At 44.4% G+C, this 26632-nt stretch overlaps 1 protein-coding gene and 1 long non-coding RNA gene across 2 annotated transcripts in view; both read left to right on the forward strand.

Moving 5' to 3' along the window:
- The window catches only part of LOC109319160, a 47644-nt gene extending 26764 nt beyond the window's left edge, over positions 1 to 20880 (forward strand). Inside the window, exon 3 of the long non-coding RNA XR_002103390.1 lies at positions 20542 to 20880. This is a non-coding gene — a long non-coding RNA (uncharacterized LOC109319160). The remainder of the gene's footprint in view (positions 1 to 20541) is intronic.
- A 1778-nt stretch (positions 20881 to 22658) lies between these two features.
- Positions 22659 to 26632, forward strand: part of BMP2 (bone morphogenetic protein 2) — a 10263-nt gene continuing 6289 nt past the window's right edge. The window contains exon 1 of the mRNA XM_019548554.1: positions 22659 to 22709. Within this exon, the coding sequence (XP_019404099.1) occupies positions 22659 to 22709 (51 nt within the window). The remainder of the gene's footprint in view (positions 22710 to 26632) is intronic.

A 26632-nucleotide genomic window follows, 5' to 3' on the forward strand; every position in this document is an offset into this window, starting at 1 on the left:
GCAGTCCAGTGGACTGGAAGTACTTCTGGTGCACTTCTGGGTTTGCTGCCAAGTACACAGGGAGTCCCCCTGCACTCCTGTGGGATGTTCCATCTGCCCCAGCATTGCAGCATTCACAAGCCATGCCTGGTACTTCGAGGTATGTGGAAAAAACATTTAAAGCTGTGTCTATGGCCAAACTGAAGATTCTCCGAATTGGCATCGGATCTACAAATTTGGTTGCAGCTGAATCGAATCAGGGACAGCAATCTGAATCAACAAATCGAATTGCTGGCCCCAATTAGGTCCGAATCCAAATCAAATACAGTCCATTTTGCACTCCCTGCACCCAGCAATCGACGGGTAAGCACCTCAAAATATAAAGCACAACAGTCACTAAACACTCCAAAATATGACACAGCAAGCAATTAATAAACACTTCAAAATTATATGGCAATCCCAATGCCCCCCTCCTCTAGAGGAGTCTCTTTTTCTTTAGCATAACCCCCCTGTGATGGGGCTATCCATTGTGTCCCTCCCTGGTGGGAAACCCCTTGTCTGAGAACTCATGCTTCCCAGCAAGAAGGGTTCCAGCGAGGGTTCCTGGTGTTTTGTCTCCAGCTAGGCAAACGGCTCCTGCAGTGGATGCTCTGTCTCGTGTGTGGCTCGTTCACACACCTGGATTGTTCAGCCTTCTTAGCAGGTTGTGGGCCTGGGTCACCTCGTGCATGCCCAGGGCCGGGGCTCCACTACAGGCCCACCATGCTGCAGAGCCTGTGCCCTCATACCTGGCAGCAGGGAATGGGGCCTGAACCGCAGTCTTCAATCAGGTCCACTCCTCGCCTCACTGTAGGGGTGGGGCAGGCTTGTCCTGAGACTCCTCCCCTGCTGGTCTCTGATTGGTGGGTTTGCCCCACCAATCACTTGGCAATTCTCTAAACATGAGAAACTGGGCAAAGATAGGCAAGCCCGCCACACAGTTTTTCCAGTTCCGTACTTTTCTTTTTTTTCACCCATTTTCTTTTCTTTCTCTTTTCTTGTACCAGTTAGCACTAAAATTGAATGGAAAGTTGAAGTTTGTATAGCCTACAATACTGGAAGCCAATATCTGCCTGAAATATGGGCAAACAGAGTGTGCAGGCAAATAAGAATCCCTGAATTTTCATCAATGTTTTATAACTGACCTCTTCTAAACCACACACACACACATTATATTTCAGTAGGCTTGTTTTTCATTTCAAGTTTCTATCTGGGATGAGAACTAGAAGCACCAAGCTATTGTGATAAGCCATTTTAAAACTGGTCAGATGCTTGGCTAATAGAAACTGGTATAACTCTGTTGTTTTCAGGGAGCTACATGTATTTTCACCAGTTGAATATCTGGCTTAATAATTCTGTTCAGGCCTGAAAACAGGACTGCCAAAATTGTGAAGGAGCCTGTTCTCACTGCCACTGCTTCCTATTCTTATACCCACAACATTTATGCAGTTTGTTTCCTAAAATTCCCTTTGACTAAATAATTTTGAATAATTTTGATAAGTTTTCAATGAGCCCAATTTGCAGTGTATCCAAACTAAATGCGACCAGAAGCTTTGAAGAGTCTCCTATGCCTTATCTTCACTAAAGCGGAAAGTCAATATGCAATCACACATGTAAAATGCTTTACTTCTGAATCTGCTGGTAGGATCAACCTGTCGCATGATAAAGAGTGAACCATCCACAGATGTGGGACTGGAAAAGACAGCAGTGTGGTATAGAACCTGTTCTGTTTGTTGAAGAGGCCAGGCACAGTGACTTGGATGGAAGATGAGGATGGTATTTTTTTTATCTCGGGCTCCAAGGTGATATTCCAGGATACGACTAGCAAGAGACAGTACAAGAGGCTCACAGCCTCAAGACAGAAGTGAAGATTTTAACCTCAGCAACATGCTATTTTTTTACTTTGGTGTTTCTTAGGAACCTGATGTCTCCCTGGAGTCAAACTTTATTAGTCTGAATGCTAGGAAATGTGCAAAATAGGATCATGACAGGACATGGAGGCCTGCAAGTCTTTTAAGACTCCTCAGGACAAGAAATAGGAGAAAGGGAAGAGACGAGAAGAACTTAAAAAAGACTTCAATTCGGTATCCTATGATCACCTCTTGGCTAAACTGGCTAACTGTGGCCTCGACCTCACCACAATTCGCTGGCTGGCAAATTGGCTCCACGGTAGGACCCAGAGGGTGGTGGCTGACGAAAGCCAATCGTCTCGATGTGCAGTCACGAGTGGGGTCCCACAAGGCTCTATCGTAGGGCCTATACTATTTAACATCTTCATCAATGATGTGGACTTTGGTGTCAGAAGTGGACTGGGGAAGTTTGCCGATGACACCAACCTCTGGGGTAAAGCATCCACACCTGAGAACAGGAGGGCAATCCAGGCAGATCTTGACAGGCTTATCAAATGGGTGGATGAGAACCTGATGGTGTTCAACACCGAAAAATGCAAGGTTCTCCACCTTGGGAGGAAAAACCTGCAGCATCCTTATAGGCTCGGCAGTGGTTAGCACTACAGATGAAAGGGACTTGGGGGTCAGGATTGACCACAAGATGAACACAAGCCTTCAATGTGATGCTGCAGCTAGCAAAGTGAGCAAAATGCTGGCTTGCATCGATAGATGCTTCTCAAGCAAATCCCGGGATGTCATTCTCATTCTCCCCTTGTACTTGACCTTGGTGAGGCTGCAGCTGGAGTACTGCATCCAGTTTTGGGCTCTGCAGTTCAAAAAGGATGTGGAGAAGCTTGAGAGGGTGCAGAGGAGAGCGACACACATGATCAGAGGTAAGGAAAACAGACCTTATGATGAGAAGCTGAGAGCAATGGGGCTATTCAGCCTGGAAAAGTGCAAGCTCAGGGGTGATCTGGTGGCCATCTATAAGTTTATCAGGGATGCTCATCAGGATCTGGGGGAACATCTGTTCACCAGAGCACCCCAAGGGATGACAAGATCGAATGGTCACAAACTCTGCTGCAACCAATTCAGGCTGGACATAAGGAAAAACTTCTTTACTGTCCAAGCCCCCCAAGGTTTGGAATAGACTGCCGCCGGAGGCAGTTCAAGCACCCACTTTGAACACCTTCAAGACACATTTGGATGTTTATCTTGCTGGGATCCTATGATCCCTGCTGACTTCCTGCCCCTGGGGCAGGGGGCTGGACTCGATGATCTCCTGAGGTCCCTTCCAGCCCAAATGTCTATGAAAAACAATCAATGCTCTCCCTGTCCGACAGGCTGTATTGTTACCTAACATGATATTCTTTCTGGGGAAGATACCTGCTTGAGGAAAATGCCTTTCTCTGAAAAATGAGTTAGAGTGGGAGATTCACTAGGAAAAGGCTTACTGTCTCTTTCTTTCTCTGTGGTTGAATTTGGGTATGATTTTCTCTAATTCTGTCCTACTTGCATTTTTTTTTTTTTTTTTTACTCGTGCTGTATTTTATCTGAACATGGAGCTTTGACATTTAAATGTTAGGCAATGTGGGACTCTGACCTCATTCTTTGTTCTGCCCTCCAGAGACTCAGCCACTTCCATGAGGTCACACAGGAATTCTGTGGCACAGGGGGAATGGAGCCCTGCTCTAAGCTAGTGCTAAACTAGCCTTCCTATGTCAATGGCTTGAGAAAGACCACCCCTTGGCACACACACCCACAGCCATCCACTCACCCACACTTCCATTCCCCAAATCTGATGCTTTTCCCCCGCATTTGAGGAGTTTTGGTCCAATGCTCAGTTAACTATAAGTAGAAGTTCCCTGTCAGGCTTGTGCTGTAGTCTGGGTCAACTCTATAAAGCTCAAGGCAAGCTCCTGCCCTGCAGCCCTTGTTAAGTGCTCTAATTAGTTACCACTAATTAAAGTGATCTGACCCCCTCAGCCCCTTCCCTCTGATTGGTTCTGGAGCTGCATTTAAGGAACTTCAGTACCAAAGCCTTGTTGTATAACACACTGGTCATAAGTTTCTGAGCAGCTCCTGTCTCAGCAATGTCTCTGGCTCCTGACTATGCCTTCACCTTGTTCCTGAATTTGGGCCTTTGGATTCTTTCTACAGACCTGTTTCCTGACTCCTGACCCCAGCTTGGCTTACTCTTGGATTTTGCCCTGTGGATTATCCTTTGGACTATGTAACTAGGTGCATTTTTACACAGGAGTGGGGGGGAAGGCGGCTCTAAGAGCCACTCTAAAGTGGCAGGAGCATCTTGGGTATCCGCATCCCTGTGTTTCAAAGTGGCAGTGGGGACATTATATATAAAGCTTATCAAATGAGCTTTATTCAAAGTGCCCCCACTGCTATCTTTGAAGCATGGGGATGCTGATACATAAGACATAGAAGCTGGCTGGAATGTGGTAATTGCCACACTCCAACAGACTTGATAAATTGAGTCTACCCTGATGCGCTGTAATTACAGAGCATCAGAGCAGCCTCCCGACTCATGTACAAGCACCCTAGGCTTCTGATTCTTGGCTCCTGACCCTGGCTTGGCATTCTGGCTCCTGACTTGTGGCTTCTGACCCGTACCCCTGCAATCCCCAACTCTATGATCCATTAGGCCAGCCAGTCTGGACCCTGGCACTCCTTTTGCCAGCTCAGTGATTGTATCCAAAACCAGCCATAGGCAGGGAAGGCTGACGTGACTACCTGTGGTTCTGCTAGTGGAGACCTAATGTGTTTTCAAGGAGCAGGCTGTTTGGACGATGCTTCCTTCCTCTCTCCCTCATGAGGCCTCTCCCCAGTTTGAAGGCCAAGTAACTGGATCTATCACAGTCCAGCATGGTTGTCAAAGGATGTCAGTCATGGCTGTCCGGGGAGGGAGCAGGAAGATTCTGTGTGGGGCATGTTGGATGGGACTTGCCCCATTCTTTCAACAGGGAGTGCCATGATCTCCTTTCAGGACCACTGCCTTAAATCCCACAGGGGCTGGGTAAAGATATTCTCATTTGCCAACCAGATAATGGACTCCAATATAGCAGATGACTAGGTACTACCTAGAGCACAATGGGTCTTGGAGTCTTTCCTGCTGCAGTGGGCTTTGGAGCTGGCCCTGGCTTATTGTTCTGCACTCCATTGGCTACTTGAGCACTGGAGAGGTGGGGCCATGCCAAGTGCGTGCTAATGCCCTGATCCACATAGGTATTTAGATGTCTAACTCTGAATGAAATCCATGGGATAAGGTGGCTAACTCCTTTTGTAGATCCAGGCTCTTGTCAGCAGAAGACCATTCCTGTGTCTTGGTCAGTGTCAGGGAGCTCAAAGGTTGCATATTCAGCAGTATTTGAAATGGTTTTGCTGCAGCTCTCTTACTGTTTGATTTTAATCCAGCTGCTGTAGAGCTCCAGCTGGCGCTAGTCTGAAACTGCTATAATGCATGACATGCTCCAACACTTTCTCTGAAAGCTGCTGCTTTGAAAGGAGAAGATGCCGCTCCTTCACCCAGCTTGGTATAACCTGTCAGCAGATTTTGGTTTTTTGTTGTTTTCATCCCCTCCCCTTTCCCATGCCCCGGCTACTGCTTTCCTAGACTGCTGCATGTCATAACTCATCCTTATTGTGGGCAGCTAACTGCAGTGTCAATGCATAGGCAGCTTTGCTCATTTGGACTGACACTGAGCTACAGACTGCAGGCACAAACTCCAGCTGGTGCAGTGTATACTGCATGGGTTCTTGAAACAAGAGTTTTTATTCCTTCTCCCTCTTTGATTTCTTCTTCATTGCAGAGTCCCCTTTTATCTATCTTCCAAATGCATGGTTGGGAAGGTGGGGGGAGGAATGTTACGAAGTGGTGGGGTTACTAAGTTTGGGATTTGTTGTGGAGCTTAACAGTTCTCCCCCCCCCCTTTTTTTTTTTTGCCAATTATTTTAATCATGCTGCAGAAGCTGCTCATTCTTGTGCTGTTGCTGTGTTTCCGATACAGCCTGCACTGGTCACATGGGTAACATTCCGAAAGAGCCTGGGTCACCCAGTAAAAAAAATCAGCTTGGGAAAACCACTCCTCCTTTTTCATGCATCCTTTTCCCTCCTCCCTCCTTGTCTCTTTAAAAAAAAACAAAAAACTTTGAAGGATAAATCTCAGATGGGAGCTTTACTTGAGCTTTTTATTGCCTTTTTTTTTCTATCCAAAAAAGCTTAGGTTCACTGAAAATGGCAATTACTCAAATCTAATTGGAACCATTTTGTTTTGGTCCAGACATGTTGCTTGATCTCGATAATAAAGGAACCTGCAAAATATTTGTGTTCCTGAAGGAATTGTAGTCAGGAAAGCCGAATTGTCAATCATGTTTGCTCTCTCTTTTGGAAAGGGGCTTAATATTGTTCTTTGATTTGAGGAAAAGAACATTCACTGAAAACCTGGCCACTGCATGTGAAGCAATGAACGGAAAGTGAATGTGGCTTTCTGCAACATTTGACAGCTGGACTCACTAATTCAAGTTTTTAACTAATTGCTATTAACTGAGATATGAACGGTGTTTGCTAGTATTAAGGTAGCATTAGTATATGGAGGCCACATACACAGTAGGAGATAACCCAAGACCGAAGTCCATCCGAAGCATAGGCAACTTCTTGGGCTAGTGTATCCAACAGCATGCAAGACAGCACAGTGCCCTGTTGGACCACTGAAAAAATAAGCCCCACCTACCTTGGAAATGAGGCAGTGAAGATACCCAAAAGTCTACTCTTGGCACTGCACTCAAGACCTGAGTTTCCAGCATGTTCAAGAGTAACACTTGGGAGAGCCTCAATGCTCCATTTCTAGGGTTGATACATGAAGAGCAGGTAGGCAGGGCCTATTTCCTCCATGGCCTAACTGAGCATTCTGCTGCTGTGGCAAAGGCATATCATGGCTTCCCCAGCCTAATGCCCCAAACACTGACTAGGACCCACCTAAGTCTCTGTTTGGGACGCCTAGAGTTCTTTTTGCTGGCATGTCGCAGGGTGCCACTGGTAAGTAACCCCAGGTTCCATATGCAGCTGGGTCTGCACTCTCCACTCTCCAGAAGCTGGAGGGGAACCCCCAAGACCACCTCATCTTTATCTAGATCACTGCAGCTAATTGCATCCAGACCCCAGGGGCCTCTGTGCTGCTGTCTGAAAGATTCCTCGCTGTTCAGGCTGAGTCCTGCCTGTAACTCTGCTGGTTCTTGACCCCAGAACTTTCACCTTTGCCAGCAAATGAGTCTGGCTCTGGGTCAGGCCTGTAGGCTCTGGGGTGCTGCTGCCCTGGCAGGTCTCAGGCCTTGAAATCAGTGCTTGATCTACTGAGGGTCAATTACAGCAGAGGCCTTTGTGTTGGCTCTCTGCTATGCAGTCTCCACATTGCTCCTTATAGCTGCACCATACCACTAGTTGTTCACAACCAGCGTCTTTCTTTTGGACTGTTCTGCCTTCTGGGCCCCCACACAAAGTCCTCAAACATAAACTTCATCCTACTGGGCCTAGAAAAAAAAGAAGAAAAACTCCCACCGTTCACCACTGCAGTAATGCCTTTGTCTTTGGAGTCACTTCCTGTGTGCCCCAGGGTCAGCTGGACAGCTTCTAAGGTGGTTCCTTTCTCTCCTCAAATGCCACTACTCCTGTCTTCTTTGCCAGGGCTTTCCTTTTCCTGCTGGCCGCTGGGGATCTATTTTATGACACTGGGCCCTCCTCCCTTTACAATCACCTGATCCCCTCCATTCAGGCCCACCTAAGAAGTCTTCGTTAACCTCATGCAGCCCTCAGAATGAGGTGGGTCCACGGCTTGCCCTTAGCTGTGGTCCTTCACCCCTTCTGGCTCTAAAAGTCCTTGCCTTAAAGAGACCTGTCCCTGCAGTCCTGTCCAGTGTCTTTCCCGCACCCAGCAACAGGGGCCAGCCTCCTGTTATATGGCACAAAAGCTAAAAATATATCTGTTCAGGCCATATGAAATGGCAGAAGTGAAATATAAGCCCAGGTGCAACTTGCCTTGGGAAACTCCAAACTCAGTCTGCATAAGCCAGAAGGCCAGTGGGCCCAATGGATGCTTTATGTCAAAGCCGGGTGCTTTATGTCAAAGCCACCTGCTTTGACATGCCCTTCTTTGCTGCTGAAGGCAGTTTTGATGTGTCCATTTTGAGCTTTGTGGGCATGCTATAATTAAGGGCAAAATTTCAGCTGCAGTTGTGCAATAGTTGTCTCAAGTCCTCTGGTGCAAGTTAACAACCTTCTACCACAAAGTTCATGCAGTTTGCATCAGCTGGTCATTGATCTTCCAATGCAGCTAAATGGGCATTGGTATCGCTGACTCATTATTATGCAAAGGACTCCATTCCATTTTAGCATCAGTCTCAGAATGAAAGATGCTGTCTGGGTCACTGAACTTCTTCTGTAAAGCATTTTTGTAAGTCTCTTTATCAAGAAATGTAATTCCATTTAAAGGGATGACTTGACAAGGTGTTTGAAATTAGGATTAAGAATTTTGTGAATTTATTGTTTTCCTTGGTTTGAGAATCTCAACTCTTCCACTACCCCAGATATGGGGCATGGTAAAGAGGGAGGGCAAGAGAAATGTCCTGTTTTTTAAAGAAGTCCTGCTTTAGAGCCTCTGCTCTTTGCTCCCAGGGAGAACTGTTGCTTTTGAGGAGTTTGTGAAAGTGCCGGATACATGGCAGCGGACCTTGAAATAACACAAAAAGGCTACTTTGAGAAAGATACCCTTTCTGCTTATGCATTTTGTAGGTTTCCTATAGTCTTAAAGAGCTGGAAGGCCCACAGCAGTCCTGTCCCCAGTCAATTGTTTGAGAGAGAGAGACAGAGACGGAGAGAATGCACTTGTGTGTTAGTAGTTATGCATCCTCAGACAGGGAACAATCGCAATAATAGTATTTGCATTCTACATCCAAGGATCTCAAAGGTCTTGATAATTATGCCTGTGATTCACAGCATCCTTTTTGAAGAGGGAACTATCGTTGTTCCCATTGTAAGTTGAAGCATAGGGTATTGATGTCACTTTGCCAAAGTCACAGTCTGTGACAGAGCTGGATTTTATTTTTATTCTCAGCTCTAACTTCCTGCCCTGTGATTTAGCCTCCTCCCTCTCTTGAACTCTCCTGTAGTGTAGATGAGGGTAAGAGACTGGGACAACAGCCATAGGCACTACATTTGTAGGGGTTGGAAAAGCGTGAAAATAGGCGCTACTGCAGCTGGTGGTTGGATGCACTGCTGTCACTGATAGCTCCAGATAGCGGCCTGGTGCATTGCTTCTGCCCCGGGCATGAACTTGTACCACTATGTTTCTGCTCTCCTGATGCGGCTAGTCCTGGTGAGGCAGGAATGTGCACCTGAGTATTATACAGACCTACTTCAATTCATTACACTTGCTGGTTCCCAAATCTGTTGTGTAGGGTTGGGCTGATGCTTATGTTGGGGGTTTTTTATTTGTCTTTTGGGGGGTTTTTTGGTTTGTTTTTTCACTATTGGTATTTACAGATTGCCTTTCCTGGCAGGTGGTATCTATTTTGGAACACATGCTGGGAACTGTTCCTCCCACTTGCACCAAGGCTAGAGTCAAATTCCAACACCTTTATTCATACTAATAGCACGTGATACCAGGAGTAGTTCTAGACATTGCAGTGAGACTAGTGGAGTACAGTGTTCCTTGGTAAAAATCAGAATATATGAATCTGGCACTGTTAATGCCCAAATCTTTAACCAGTATTTCACAGTTCATTAGCTCTGGGCTGGCTTTTCTCCCTCACCCAGCCCTGGTGACCTGGATAGGCACTGGTTAACTGATGCATAATGTACAACATGCAGTAGAAATGCACATCTGTCTTCCCTCCACCTGGAAAGCCTTCCCACAACCCTTCAAAATCAGCATGATAGCCCTTTGCCTGGTCCAAGTTAGGAAGCAGCATCTGATTTTAATGGAATATTTAGGGCATCTTCTGCATTTGGGCAATAACAACCAGCCATTTAAGGAAAAAATGGTCCTATGGGATCAGGCTCTTTGCATGTGTTTTCCAACTTAAGTCCGTTGCCCTTTGAAAAAGCCTCTCAATCATGTCTCCAACTCATTGTTTTGCCAATGGTTGTGCTATTTCCCTTGCTTTTAATATATACATTGAGCTTTTAAGAGCCCTTTATTGACCCTTTTAAATGTCTTTCATTTTCCCTAAAGGAAAAAAAAACAATCATGATGCACGGTAAGAAAACAGTTTGGAGAAGTAGCACAAAAAAGCTTCTGTTGCCGTTTGAGTTCTGTGGCACAATGCTTCCAGCTGCTTAAGCTGGCTAAAAGAGCATTTTAATAGCTCAAAGACAGCCATGTAAAAATGTGTTTAAATACATACAGCACATGCCACTGTTTGCCAGCTGGCCTTGACTGACAGCAAATTGCCTGACCTATAACCTCCTGCATCATAAAGCTGCCTTATTCTAATGAGTTATTTATCCTTTCCTGCTATTGCCCCATTGTTTATATCAAAACAGCAGTATTAAAAATTCCTTTGTCACTAGCTGGACTAATTAAAAGGCTGCAAATGAATACTTTACACTAACCTAAGGAGTCATCTACGATTCTTTACACCTTGTCACGAAATTGAGATATTCCCTTTGCTAATTTACTATTGAAATTAAAGAGAGCTTTGTTAGGATGACTTAGACCTGATGGTTAGTGGGCTTTCTTTTTCAAAGAATTCTTGAGAAAAACGATGAGTCTGATCCAAAGTCAAGAGGGGCTGTCCAAGGGTCTTCCAGTGCCATTTGGATTGAGTCCAAGCCCTATACATTTGAATAACAGAAATCCATATGCTTGGGATTGAAAACACAGAATGCTATTTTCTGCAACTGTTTGAGTTACTGTGATAATTTGGACAAAAAAGGGTGGATGGGCTAGACAGCTGAACGCACCAGGACAAATTCTGCATTAGCTGTAGGTCTGAATACTTCAATAAAGCTTTCAGCTCTTTCCTGTTCTTATTGCTAGGGGGATAGTAACCCAAAGAACAAATACTTGGAGCCAACCTCCATGCACACACATTTTGAGCAACTTCACAGAGGTCAACCATAACATGGCTGGGATGTGTACTGGATAACATCTTCATCAGTGATGTGGACATTGGTGTCAGAAGCAGACTGGCCAAGTTTGCCGACGACACCAAACTCTGGGGTAAAGCATCCACACCTGAGGACAGGAGGGTGATCCAGGTGGATCTGGACAGACTCATGAAATGGGCGGACGAGAACCTGATGGGGTTCAACACTGAAAAATGCAAGGTTCTTCACGTTGGGAGGAAAAACCTGCACCAGGCTTATGGGCTTGGTACTGCTACGCTGGTTAGCACTACAGATGAAAGGGACTTGGGGGTCATGGTTGACCACAAGATAAACATGAGTCTTCAGTGTGATGCTGTGACTAATAAAGTGAGCAAAATACTGGCTTGCATCCATAGATGCTTCTCAAGCAGATCCCGGGATGTCATTCTCCCGCTGTACTAGGCCTTGGTGAGGCCGCAGCTGGAGTACTGCATCCAGTTTTGGGCTCCACAATTCAAAAAGGATGTGGAGAAGCTTGAGAGGGTCCAGAGGAGAGCCACGCCAAGATCAGAGGTCAGGAAAACAGACCTTATGATGAGAAGCTGAGAGCCATGGGGCTATTCAGCCTGGAAAAGCGCAGGCTCAGGGGTGATGTGGTGGCCACCTATAAGGTTATCAGGGGTGCTCATCAGGATCTGGGGGAATGACTGTTCTCCAGAGCCCCCCCAAGGGATGACAAAATCAAACGGTCACAAACTCCACTGTGACCGGTTCAGGCTGGACATAAGGAAGAACTTCCTCACTGTCTGGGCCCCTGGGTTTGGAACAGACTGCCGCCTGAGGCGGTTCAAGCATCTACTTTGAACACCTTCAAAACACATTTGGATGCTTATCTTGCTGGGATCCTATGATCCCTGCTGACTTCCTGCCCCTGGGGCAGGGGGCTGAACTCGATGATCCTCCAGGGTCCCTTCCAGCCCAAGTGTCTATGAAATCTATGTTCATGTAATCAACCAGCACAATGCTATGGCATGATTAAAGTCACACTTTGTAGGTTGAAGTACAATGTGTGCATTTAAATTACACTTCTTCATACGGTGAATATCACTTATAATCTACAATATTTGGTGAAAGTGGAATAAACATTTCAGCTAAAACCTTTACCACAGCCTGGTATAAAGCAACTTTTTACTTCAGATTTTTCTGTCAAGGGGTACAATGTACAATGTATCTGTTAATCTGTTGACAGTGTACATTATCCTGTGTGCTATTGGTATTCAGTGATCCATACAGTCTATCACTACTTGATGTCAATAAAACTATCTTGCAAATTTGTATTCAAATTTGATCACATATTCTAAAGCATGTTTTCCTGCCTGCAAAGCCAGCTTGCTGTGATAACATAATGTATACAGCTCTTGCTGTGATAAAATACAGCTAGCTCATGTGGAGGAAAGAATGAGTATTTGTCCACTATGAAATACTTTTTCAAATTAAGCAAGATTTCTTGGTGCTAAATTCTGACATTTTGCAAGCTGATGGAGGAGAGATCATTGATTTCCCCCCCCCCCCCCATTAGGAAATGGGCAAGTAATAATCTTTTTTTCAAGGGAAAATGATTATTTTTATTAAACTACTTGAAAAGTTCCTTAAAAAAATTTGCAGGAAAAAGTTATTTCCTCCCTCACTCTAAAAATCAATATTGCATATATCACTAGGCAGCCTGGAATGTCAGCTTCTCAGTGATAGGAAGGCTGTGGTCCTGATCCTTCAAGCACTTGCGTATGAGCTTAAGACTTATGACCTCAGTCTTGTTCAGCATTTAAGCATGTGAATAAGTGTTTGGAGGATCAGCGTTTGTATTTATTTCCCAAATGATGTGATTGCATAAAATGATTTTGTCTAGCAATTGTGGGGTATCAAACCAGTAATCCCATGCTCTTACTTCATTCAGCCTCCTGATATCTTTGGTTAGGGAGGAAGGTGAATATCTGGGGGGGTTGTTTCTTTTTTTTTTCCAAAAAAGAAGAAACCTAAGAGAGGGTCAGAATTCTGCTCAGAGGTTTGGAATGCTAGCACCAGTCCCCGCAGAGACAGACCCGGGAGCAGAGAGCAGGTGAGAAGGTCAAAGATGCAAAATAAATGGAGTTTATTCCACAGTTCTCCAGCTTGTTTGTTTATTTAGTATTTTGATTTATTTAAAATGAGTTTATTCCAGGCCTGAGTAAAGGAACTTACTCCATGTCTTCATGCCCACATATGTGGGGTGTGGATGTTTACCAAACCTAGGTGTATAAAAATTAGATTGATAGATAAAGCACTTTATTTTAAGGTGACCCCTGCTCTTTTAACACAGTGCCCATTTAAAATAAGGAAACTGTTAAGTCCAAGGGGCTACTGGAATTATTAACTGAACAGCACTGCATATCCTGTATGTTTTATGGCATATCCTGCCTGAAGGTCCCAAAGCAACATAGATTTAAAGACATGCTTAACCGGACATGCTGTGAAGAAGCCTATTGCAATGAGTAAAGCAGTCAAGTTAAGCAGATGAATAACACATTTCAGGATAGGGGCCTTGAGTTGTTAAATACTGCCAGGCCATATCTACATGAGATACTGATTGCACAGTTGTCACTGCACAGCCATTTAGTACTTGTTTATACAAGTACTAAATGACTGTGCAGTATCCTGAGTTACTGTGCAGTAGCGCTGACAAACGACTTTTTTTGTGATGCTACTGAACAGTAGTCAAATAGTGCTGCGCAGTAGTGTCATGTGACAGCTGTTGCCACATGACGCTACTGTGCAGTAGTATTGGCCTACTTCACAGTTACTGATGTAGATGCATCCCCAATGTATCAAGCTACATACTTGAGAAGTATAGAAATAAGTTGCCTGTGTTAAGCCTGTGTCAAACAGCTTCCAGGAACAGAAAGGCCCTGGGGCTTGAATGCTCTTCATGGTTACCAGAAATAGAAAAATCTAGAGGGGTTTCTCATACGCAGTCTATATCAACTGATGGACATGGAAGATGGCACTGTTGCCAAGGAAAGATAGAGAAAAAAACCCAGGAAAACAGAAAAAGTATGAGGTAGAAGCTGAGCATGATGAATGAAGGGAATACAGAGAAGAAATGAAGAGCAAACACAGCCATGTATGTTTGCTACCATCATTGAGGCATCCTGATATCATCTCTGCTTTAGCTCACAAAGACCTAACGCACAGGCATCCCCCAACACCAGGGCTCCTTTCTTTCCAAATCCCTCAGCAGACTTAACATAAGAAGGGTGCTCCAGTGGGGAGCAAAAGTTCCTCAGACTGCCCAGTCAACCACTTGTCATTTCAGTACACTGCAGTAATGGCCCCATCAAGAGGTAGAGCTGGACTTGGTGTACTATCTTTATTGTGCCTGATTCGGCTTAATAAGGTTCAATGCCAATTTGGATCCTTCTTTTTACATATCACTACAGTTTGCCTCATTTTCCAGAAGCGTATCTGTGCTGTAAGGTGAACAAGGAAACAGGATGCAGAGCCCAGAACTACCAAATGGTTCTCCTAGTTTGAAGATGCCCTCACTTTTTTGTGCAGTTTAGTTGCTGGATTCTGGCCTTTTGCATTTCTAGATTCTGAAATCAACTTTCAACACTCCCTCCAGAATCAGGCTAAAGAGGGGGCACTTCTGAAAAGTCTCCCACAACCTCTAGACTGGCCAGTAGATAAAACAGCATGGCATAGCTGCCAGAATTTTTTTAGAGTACATTGATACAAAGATGTGGCTGACATGGTAGGAGTAGAAACACATCAGCTAAGGAGACATCTTGAGTCTGTTGCATGTACCTGGGTGAAATGCTCATCAGAGATCCCCGTTATCTTAAACAAAATTCTATCCTTACTGTCAATGCCATTTCATAAGTCCAGAGATGCCCTCCTTAGATAAACAAGGTTATATGCCTATGGGCAAAGCAGTGCAGCTTCTAAGTTTTGTTATCTGTATTTTAGATGAGAGGTTGTCTCCTAGGCAGTGTAGCTGTATCCACATTAATTAACATGGGATCAGGCTAATTGGCACTTTTACTCAGCAGTGTTAAGTAGTCAGTCCAAAGCACCCTGTGTGCACAGCTTCTGGTCTGGGATACAGCTTGCTAGGCAGAGCACAGTGTGTTTCAGGGCATGGCTGTTAAGTTGACTGTGTAGATGTGGTCTTTTAGTTTCCATTATGCTATGGGTGAGGGGGAATGTCAGAAGCACTGGAGCAATTTAGGATACATCTACACTGCTGAAGCAATTGAGCCCTACCCACCCAGTCTTTTTCTTTGCCCTTCAACTCTGGAAATGAGATAGCGCAGATGAGATAGTAGGCATCTGAAACTGCTGCTCTTGAGTGTAGCGGAAACTTGGGTCTTGAGATCAGTGCTGGTGGCACTTCTTCTGATTTTCCACAGTTGATGTGCCGAGAGCAAGACAGAGTGAGTGGAGCTTATTGCCTCAGCAGTGAGACAGAGCTCTCTGTTAACATAGTGTAGACACCAGGGCACTGAAAGCCAAAGGACAGTTGTACCTAAATCGATTAGACTATTTTGAAAATCCTACCTCATGTCATTCTTCCTGACAATTGGTTTAAAAATAATTAACTCACTGAACATTACAGTAAGAGCCACAAAAGATGGCTGGCAGTGTCTGAAGTAAGATGAGTCCACAGTAAGAGCTCTGAAAACCAGGCAGGACAGGGAAGAAGGAAAGTAATTCAAACAGGGTGATAAAATATAGACCTGAAAATAGCTTTACTTCCAGTGTAAAATCAGTGCAGTGGCTGAATGCTTGTGCAGGGTACATGCCACCTAGCAGGCACAAAGCTGTATTATTATTATTTTCTGTCGTTCTGTCTAGTTATAATAGGATCTTTAAAAATTGGAATGATAATGAGCTGAGGAAACCTGACTTTAGACTAGAAAATAAAATTGCAAGCATTCATTATCGAAGGAATATTGGCAAATAAGTGTTAGAGAACAAGAATGTCTGATGATGCAATGTTTTTTCATCCTGAAACGGAGCACAGAAAACCTTTTCATATGCTCTAAATCTGCAGCTACAATAAAGCCTTCATACAGACAATCTGCTTAAACAGAACGTCATGCTTGCCTTTATTTTATTTTAATTACAAAACGCTATCCGGTTTCTGTGCTAAAATATGTGGGTCTTAAGGCAATATGCATAGCATTATATTAACTTCCATTTTATTTGATGTCAGGATCTTCATAATGATGAAATGATAGGTTTCTGAAGTGGCATATCTGAAGCCATTTTTACCCAAGAAAACAACCATACCTAATTTTTGAACTATGATTTACATGATTAAAAAGCCCTCCTTGTTCTTGATCTTCCAATCTGAATTGCCTGGATTTCCAAAACTTCAGTGTTCCAGTGCCTGAATTTGCACCATTGATATCAGGAAGAGTTTTGTGATTGGCTTCAGTGAGTACAAGATCAAGTCCTTAGCTCTCAGGAGTTTGGGATTAGTTTGGGTATTAAGCATGTATTTAGCCCCCCCAAAATAATAATATTTAGCACTTACGTCGCACTTTGCATGGATAAATCTCAAAGTGTTTTAAAAAGTCTCATTATCCTTATTTTACTGATAGGGTAACTGAGGCACAAAGTAGGGAAATGACTAGTCCATTATCACCTAGCAAGCCAGTGGCAGAGCTAAAGATGGAACCCAGGTTACCTGAGTCCCAGGTTGATGTTCTTATCTAGTAGACCTCATTGCCTCCCTCTATCAATGGGTGTTCATTAGTCCTTATTATTTAACATTTATATCTGTGGTAGTGTCCAGAAAGTCAGAAAGGTCATGGCTCCATTGTGAGTTTGGACTGAGAGCAATGTATGACTTTGAATGCAAGGAAGCTATAGACCTACACAGCAGACAGTATCTTTAGTGTGAACTATAGCTTTAGTGAATCTTGAATGTAAAATTCTGCAGCTGTTTATTCCTCTTGTATGTATTTTCCACAAGCATTAGTGCAACCAGAGTCCATGAGCCCAGATGTTTGTGGAAAACAAACTTCCAAGTTGTAAGTATAGCATTCATAGAAGCATAACATCAGGGTGACTTGTCAGTCAAAGTGCTAGACTTTTATGCTAACGTATGTTGCATTTTCTTAGTTAAACTCTGTTTTTTTGTCACTTTGTCATTCTGCCATATTACAAAATCACCAAATTACCTTATCCAGAGAAGTGATTTAGAAGCTCTGCTGCCTACATACACAAGACCTGCTATAGTTGCCAATTTATATATGCAGAAGTCTTCTGATTTACCAGGTAAAGTCAAAGGCTAATTGAAAACAATGTAAAGAGCAGAATCATTCATTCTTGAAATGATGGAGATTGCTGAATGGAGTAACACATGGACATGACTGAGGTATGATTTAGTTGTGAATAATTGGGGTGTGAATACTGTGGGTCAACAAAAAAATAACACCAGCAGAGGATGTGCCCCATTGCAAATACCTTCCTAGATTCATTTATTGTGTTTTAAGGCCAGAGGAGCCCATTAAATCATCTTCTCTGACCACCTGGATGTCATGGGACATTCCACTTTACCCAGTTACCTGTATATACCTCATTCAGTGGTTCATCATTACCTAGTTTTAGGCCCATGCTGAAGTTTTAGGCCCATCATTATCTAGTTTTAGGCCCATGCTGAAGTCAACAGGACAGGAGAATATGTTTAAGGTCATTGATGAATAGCAGCAGAGTTATGTAACGTGCTTACAGGTTTGAAGAACTGGGTCCTAGAACGGCTGAGGTCACTAGCTCTGGTACTCATGGTAAATATTCTATCTGCAACCTCACAGAAGAACAGGTCACCACCCTTCTCAAATCCAGAGGCCCAATACATGAGGCAAATCCAAATGAGAGCATTTCAAAGTCCTTTATTGATCTAAGGCAGCATCTGCATAGAGAATCCTTAATGTTAAATTACCTTGAAGCCCTATCCCATCCCAAAAGTACAGATATTAGAATGAATGAATAAGCTGCTTATAAAAACCACGGAAGAATGGAACACAGTGCTGCATATAATTTTGCCTTCTCTTCAAAGCCTGTGAGTCCTGCAGCTTGGGGGGCGGGGGCACAGCTGCATTTAGTAATATTGTCACCACTTTGTTATCTTTCACTAGCAATGTCGACGTAATGGAAATGTACAAAATCCTGTGTCTGCAGGATGTTTCCTGATAAATTCTAATTTCTCTCCAGCAACGATGGAAGAAAAGTCAAAATTTGATGCGTGAAATTGAGATGCGCTTTTCGATAGAGTGAAAATTCTGAAAAGGTGCCAGGCATCAGCTAGGGTGAAAAGGAATTAAATGGACATTTCTGAATGAGCTGCCTTTCACCACTTGGAAAACAAATCACCATTTTAAAAATAGCCCTTTGAGTGGAACTTTATCCACTTTCTTTAAGGGAATGGAAGAGACACTGGCCAGAACATACAATTGGCAGACCATAAAAAGCAAACCATCAAAAGTCAAATATGTCTTTAGGGCTTGTTATTAGCTAAGATTTTAGGAAATGTCCACACATCAATTACATCTAGACACAAACAGGAAGAACAGTTTAGAAACACTAGGTTCAGGGCCATCCTCACTATTTGTGAAGTCAAAACCTCAAGAAAACTAACACCTCTTAAATCATTCTCTGGGCCTCCTCTCCTTCTTTACTACTTATATTTCACATGGTTTATCATAAATTTTCTTATACAATAACAGTAAAATATGTAAAATAAAAAACCCTGGCATCAGCATATCAGGCACTGTCTGTTCTGCAAATATCATGGGATAGGGATTTCACAGCTGAAATTTTTTAAGGTATTCAGCACTAGCATTCTATAGAAATGAATAGTGAAACTGCTGTTCAGTTTGGAAGTGGAGTTTTGCTGATGATTCTGAAGACTCGTGCCTCTTTTGTAATTACAACTTGTGCAATGTCATTGTGTTAAGGATAATAAATCATGAACCATTTATTCACCTAAGTGAACAGTTACTCACCTAAGTGTTTCAGAAGTCTGATTGTACTCATAACCACCAATGCAGGGCACGTACAGGTCAATCCACTTGAGGGAGTTGATATAGCAAAGCAATTTTTATATAAAATTTGGAAGAGGAAAAACATGATTTTTTTCCCCCTTCTTGATTCTAAAAATTCCTCTTAAGTAATTGAGAAAGGCAAGGATTTCTTAGGGTAGTGTCTTTTTGTTGGACCAACTACACAGCTGGGATAAAGTTAGACAAGCTTTCAAATGCACAGCATTCTTGCTCAGAGCTAACTTTATCCCAGCTATGTATTTGGTCCAATAAAAGATATCACCCCCGAAGAAATCCTTGCTTCTTGCATAATTTCTGGACCATCATGACTCCATCACTCTTACACTGCTGTTGTAAAGTACTGCAAAGCCAACCCTTCCTTGGAAACTGTTTTATCAGTTTACTAAAATGAACTCCCATGGCTTAGACCAATCTGCTGTGTTTGGATTCCTGTAAAGAAACACCTGAGTCTGAAATCTTAGAAGCAGGTGTGTCAAACTGAATAACCTCCAACACTGTGAAAAAAATAAATCTATCAAGTCCAATGAATTACCGAAGCGTTGGGAGCAGAGAAATGAGGTTTCACAAAAGAAATTAACAAAAGCGAGTGGTCAAGTTTCCTAAAACCCAACACTGTCGAAACAAAATCATTCCAGTATAAAGGGCTGAGCATCAGAAGTTGGTTATAGTGCAAGCTTATTCAGAAAAGTGACTGTGTAAAAATCAGTGTCACTGTAGGAGTCCACACTGGGAAGGCTAAGCCTCTTGCTGGTATTTATCAGTAAGCTCCATTGCATTCCCTGACATAATGCTGAGTTACCTCAGCTGGGGATATGGCCCATTCTGAGTTTTGTTATGTCAAACTTTCCCTGTTTATAAACATGAAGATAGGGGAAGGGAAGAGGTGTACCAATTATGAAAACTCAGAACTGCAAGTCCCCACCCCGATAGAAAGAGTCTACAGACCACATACTGCCTTTATTCATGTCTGGGTGACTCCTCTGCCCTTAGATCAGTGGTTCCCAATCTGTGGTATGGCTACCACCAGTGGAATGCAGACAACCTGTCAGTGGTACATGTTAACAGATTTATTATAATTATATGACAAAAAAATTGCTGGTGCATAAACTACATTGCCATTGTTATTTTAGTGCTGATTTACACAATTGGTGTGCCCTCAAGTCACACTGCATGCACTTTACATTCATGCTAAAGATTGTATCATTTTAAATTGGTGGTGCATAATCTATCAGAGTTTGGGAACCTCTGCCAAATGAGAAATGATGAATCTCATTTACCCTTCTTTTTACCATGACTAGCAAATTTCAGTCCATTATTTGAAGACAGTTGGGTTGCAAAGGTAATCTCACAAGTGGAACATGGTTAGCCATGATGCTGATGAGGCACGAACCAGGAATGAATCCTAATTGTAGAACTGATGCTTTTATTTTAGACTGAAGAGCATCTGTGGAACACTGGTAACTGCAGACGTCTTTCATAAAGTAAAGCAGCTGGATATAGTCAGCGCTAGAAACAAACTCAAGAGCTTCTGACCAATGTGTTTCCTAACATCTCATTAACACCTTGCAAATTGGGATGCCAAGTCCTTGGAGGAAGTACCTACAAAAACAGCTTCCTAGATCTGCAAAGCAGTAAACACCTAACTGCCACTTTACCTTTGATCAGCCAGATGGCCTACTGATAAAGGGTAACAAGATATGCAATGTCTTATATATGCCTTACTTGTTTTGCTATCTGAAGGCATTGAAGTATCTCTGCTTGTACAGTTCTGATGCCATCCTCCATCGTGGTATGTTCTGATATACTGTACGTATATGGTCAGACACATGTGGGAACATATGGATAGAGGCTATTAGGCATTGGTTCAAACAAACAAAAAAAGACAGTCCCTGCCTCAGAAACATCCACTCTAACTAGGCAAGATTGAGGGAGGGAAAACATCTTGCTTTTTTTTCTGACTAATTTTTTTATGGCTTAAGAGTGCTCGGTCCATTTATATTTAAAACCAGTGTGCAAGCTAATCCTTAGGAACCTCCTCGAATGTTAAATCAGATAAGAGTTTATTCAGGCCTTTGGTACACAGTAGACACATTTCTCACTAATAAGGCTCATCATCCTAATATAGAAACCTTATGTAGATAAAGTGTAGCTGGGCATACAATACAGCCAGGCTTCAGGCACAGGGACTAAGTGTTAAGGCAAGAAATGACTTTTTCCTGGCATGGCCCACTGCCGATTGAACTGGAATGGCAATTAGAAGTTGAAGTGCTCATTTAATGTCAGTGATGTGTAAACTACATTGCCATTGTTATTTTAGTGCTGATTTACATAATTGGCGTGCCCTCAAGTCACACTGCATGCACTTTAAATTCATGCTAAAATGCTACAGGAAGTCATAAAATTAAACATTATCTGAGATGGAATGCAAAGGGAAAAGTTTCTCTATCACTCTCTTTAAAGGTTTCATTTTATCCTGGGTCACTTCTGCCCACATCTTTAGACAATGCAGTGAGGTGGAAGCATAGTAGAAACTGGAGCTTGGCAAGGCACAGTTTGTCTATTTGGGAGTGTTTGACCCATTCTGTACTTAAAATGGCATAGCTGAACTCACTGAGTTACATTGATATAGCTCCCCACATGTGGAGATTGATAATGGTATAACCACATTGGTTTAAATGCACAACTTAGCTTATCCTGGTCTATCTTTCCTATGTGGTCAAGCTCTTAGATGTATAAAAAGGGCTGATGCTAAATTGATGGAAGAAATGATGGAACACATTCTTATTCAATGTTGTTTTAAATCTACCCCTACATGCTGATTTGACCTGTTAAATCTGTATCTGTCTTAGCACAGGGACCCCCAGAATGGCACTCAGAGGAGGAAAGGCAATTCAAGTGGGGCTACTGGGCATTTTAAGTGATAGCTTGCTATCAGGTCTGGAGAGGTCTCTGCTGTGTTCCTAATTATTATCATACTTGTTTCTATTGTACTAATGAGTAGGGTTCTACTGTGATAGGTGCTGGATACAAGCATGAGGGCAGTGTCAGCCCTAAAGCAGTCACCACTCAAAGAAGGCAGGCAACAGGCAGGAAAAAAAAAAAGATGTATTGATATCTCCACTATACAGAGAATCAAGGCATAGAGGGATTAAGTGACTTGCCCATGGTCACAGAGGGAGACTGTGGTAGAGGTAGGAACTAAAGCTGGAACTCCTGAGCCTCAGTGAATTCACCCTATATCATTTTGGTCTAATAAAAGATATCACATCTACTCAAAAAACCTTCCCTTCGTATATCATAGATCTTTTCTATAGGCCTGTAGTATATATCACCTTGGTGTCGGAATAACCCTGGGTCGGTGCAGAGAGTTGAACTACATGACCCTTGAAGGGCCTTCCAACCCTAGGATTCTATGATCTTGGTGCAAGTCTATTCACCTGGCCACAGGTTAGGTCCAAGCACAATAAGGGGAGGTCCTTCAAAGCTTCAGGTCTGTTCAGTATGAACTGACATAGCAAAGACATCCAGAGCATCATACTTCAACACCCCATGGAAGGTGAAGCCCTGAGGGTAGATCTGAGTTACCGGGACTCTCGGCAGGTAAATGGGCACTCTGCTCTTCCTGCCTTATATGGGGCAGCCCCAAAAGCAAGGCTTATGAGAAGAGGCTTTTGAAAAGGGATTCCCAGTTCCAGGCAGGAGTGTTGATGCATTTCCACCACTGGAGGGCAGCCAGATCTAAAAAACACACAAGGATCAGCACAGCAAGCCTGGACTTCCAAGGCTGCCCCCAGAAAGGCAAATGCATTCAAATACTTCTCTCTGAAGCAGCCTCTTGGGGACCTGAACACCTTTCCCACAATAGCAGAAAATAACTACTACTTTTGAGATTGGCAGGTTCTGAGAGGTAAACCTTTAGGCAGGGGGAATTCCTCTTCTCTCTTGTCCTGTCTCTCCAGCTATCAGGAGGAGAGGGCTTTTCTGCCAGGCCTGGGGGCCCAGCTTCCTGGGGACAGAAAGCATTGGCTTATAAAGATGGGTTCATTCCACAGGGCTGTCTTTGCTACAGAGATAGAGATCCAGGTGCCCTTTGGAGGTGTATCTTTGGAGCTGCGGCAACTGCAAGAAAAAGGCATACTGAACACCTTCTCCAGAATGATCTTGGGGGTGGATGAAATCTGTTCCATACCAATGCAGGAGTTACCTGCCTTGCTCCTTTCCAATATGCAGAGGGGAACTCAGGCTGGCTTTCCTTGGTATCACAGTGGCAGCCGATTTTGCTTTTTCACTGAATTCTCTTCCCATTCAACAGGTAGAAAAGGGAAAAAATAGAGAGAGAAACCTAGCTTTCTGTTAACCCATGCAGAATTCAAATCCCAGCTGATCTTTGCCAGAGACACGAGGAGGTACATGTTGAGCCAGAGGTTTTAGATATAGACAGCAGGCACTTAAATCAGCCTCCCTCTTGCTGTTTCTAAATGCTCAAAGTCATTGGACCAGATCAGTAGGTAACCCATATAGGCTGGCTGAGAATCTGTCCTCTTGCAGCATTCACTGGGCATGGTTTGTGCTCACCTTCCCAAATATGGTATGCCTCAGTTTTCATATGTATTTGTGTGTGTATAGATACACATATACATATATACAGATACACATACATATACACACATACATACACACATATTACATGCATACATATACATGTATATAAATACACACATATATACGTACATATACATACATATACACATATGATCATCTTTTGCAGCCATCGGTCTTAGGACACTGTGGAGATTGTACCTTTGGTTGGTTATTGGACACTGCCACAGCTTCTTGAGTGGCTGAGTCTTATGCGCAATGAGCAGAACCTCCAGCAAGTTGCACGTACAAATCAGTTGAGCTTGCACTGGCATGCTGAGTACTGTTTTGTCTTGCCCGTCTCTGACGCCTCTTCTCTAGCTCATCATTGACACATATACGCATACATATATATGCATGCATATACATACATACATATATACACTTATACCCATATATACATACGTGCATATATTTATACACACATAAACACACAAACACATCTAAATACACATGTATATAAACACACACACATGCATTATATATATAACTTATGTGTGTATGTTATATATATGCATGGATGTATGTGTGTGTATGTGTGTTTATATACATAAGACACACATTCACACACATACATAAACATGCACATACACACATAACACACACATGCATGTATGTAAAAACATAAACACACTATAAGTACACACACATACACATACACACATGCATATATGTAAAGAACATACAGATGCATATATAAACACACACACACTACTACTACCATCTTATTTTAACACTCTGACTCCCCCAATACCTTATTTGACCTTCACACCTTAAAAGTCAGCAAACACTGAAATCCCGCTACACGCAGCTTAATCCGATTTGTTTTAAGCCCCGCCTGCCCCTCCATTTATTTCGCTCTTCCCCTACAGACAGATGCTATAATGGCTCATTGTTCACCCTGTCTCTCAGCTGACTTTCCTCTACCTCTCTGCATGTAGGCACACAGGCTCTGGCTAACCCAGTCCTCCCGGCTCCCTCAGAGATATCTGCAGCTAAGCCTGGGACCCCGGCTCCTCTGCCCTATGAGTCTCTTCTGAGATGTGTCCCCGGGAGACAGCTTCTAAGGCACAGCCGGGATATCCCGCTTTGCTAGCGGGACTAGCAGGGGCTGCAGTGACCATTAAGCAATGCCCCCCCCCATTAACCATTGTGGGATCTCCCCCTCCAAGGGTGGATTAACCCTTTAGTAGGCCCTAGGCAAGTTCGTAGGCCCCTACTCAATCCTGTAGATTTATATTCCTTTTGTTTCCCTCAATAATTAGAATATGTAAAATAAGTACAACTGGTCCCTTTCTTCACTGAGGGCCTAGCTTGCTATGCCTTAAGCTAGCCCTGCCCCTCACATAGCGCCATCTTTGCCGCAGCAAGGATCAGCTCTGGGCTGATAACACTAGACGTCAGGTTCAAGCCCTGATTCGGAGTCTGTCTCCTCCAGGGACCAGGTTGAAACTACCAAGATAGGGTTGTAGAGGGTTGTGAGTGTTGCTAATGCAGCAAAATATATTAGATGACTACAAAAATTGAAATGAAAGGACTGGGGAGGGGGCACCAGCTTTGACCCTCTACTTAGCAAGAATGCCATGGAGGATTCAAGCTAGTGCCCCTCCCACCCTCAACCCCATCCCCTGGGTAGGCAAGCTTTTGGGGCAAATGCTCCATGGTATTCTTGCCCAGCTTGGAGTACCCTGGGTATCCACATCCTCTGGGCAGATAAGGTGTTGGGGGTAAATGCTCCCTGGTTTCTTGCCAGTGAGGATCCAAGGTAGTGCCCAGCTTGTAGCACACTCCCCCCCGCCTTCCACGTTCCCTGGTTAGACAAGATTTTGGGGGTAAATGCCTCATGATATTCTAGCTAGTGAGGATCCAAGCAACAGCCCCCTGAGTATCCACATTCCCCAGGCAGATAAGATGCCTGGGGTAAATGCTACATGGTATTCTTGGTAGTGCCTGGCTTGGAGCCCCCTGGGTATCCACATCCCTTGGGTAGACAAGATTTGGCGGGGTAAATGCTCCCTGATATTTTTCCCAGTGAGGATCCAAGCTAGTGCCCGGCTTGGAACCTACCCCTTCCCCGGGTATCCCCCCCCCCCCCTCCGGTAGACATGCTTCTCTGGGTAAACGCGGTCTCTTTTATTAGACCAACCCAATCGTTGGGGAAAAAACCAAACTGTTCTTTGCAAGCGCAGGGGCAGCAACACCCTTCCACCCACGCACACCCCGGGGGCAGTGCGGCCACCCGAGAGGCTCGCCGGCCACAGCCTAACGGGCCGGTGCCCAGCTCGGCCGGCGGGGAGCAGAAGGGCAGGGGCAGGGAGGGCGGGAAGGAGGGCGGGCGGGAGGCAGGAGGAGGAGCCCCTGTCCCGCAGCCGCCTGTGATTGGCGCGGGCCCGCAAGCCCCCGGGGTCGTGACATCAGCAGCGCCACAAAAAGCCAAGGAGGCACCTCCGGCGCTTGGCAGAGGCAGGGGCAGCCGGAGCCGGGCCGGGGCGGGCGCACACGCACACGCAGCGAGGGGCCGCGGCGGCGCACGGGACGGGCTCTGCTCCGCGGGCAGCCAGGAGGAGCATCTGCCCGCAGGCTGCCACACCCCCGCGGCAGGAGGAAGCGGCGGCCGCGGCAGCAGCCACTTGTTGATCGCGGCTTGCGAGAGGAGAAAACCCCAGCCCTGCCCCTGGCCGGCCCCCGGCGGGGAAGCAGCCCCCCGCGAGCCGGGCATGTCTCCGAGGCGGGCTGCGCCGGCGGGCCGGGGGCAGCGGCTGCAGCGGCGGGAGGCGCCGGGGATGCGGGGCGCAGCCGCAGCCTCCCGCTCAGCATGAGTGCCGGCCGCGGCCATGGGCTGCCGCGGAGGACGTAGGAGCCGCCCGGCAGGAGCAGCGCGGGCC

This window comes from Crocodylus porosus, unplaced genomic scaffold (assembly GCF_001723895.1).
Source record: "Crocodylus porosus isolate Cpor-Errol unplaced genomic scaffold, CroPor_comp1, whole genome shotgun sequence".
NCBI lineage: Eukaryota > Metazoa > Chordata > Crocodylia > Crocodylidae > Crocodylus > Crocodylus porosus.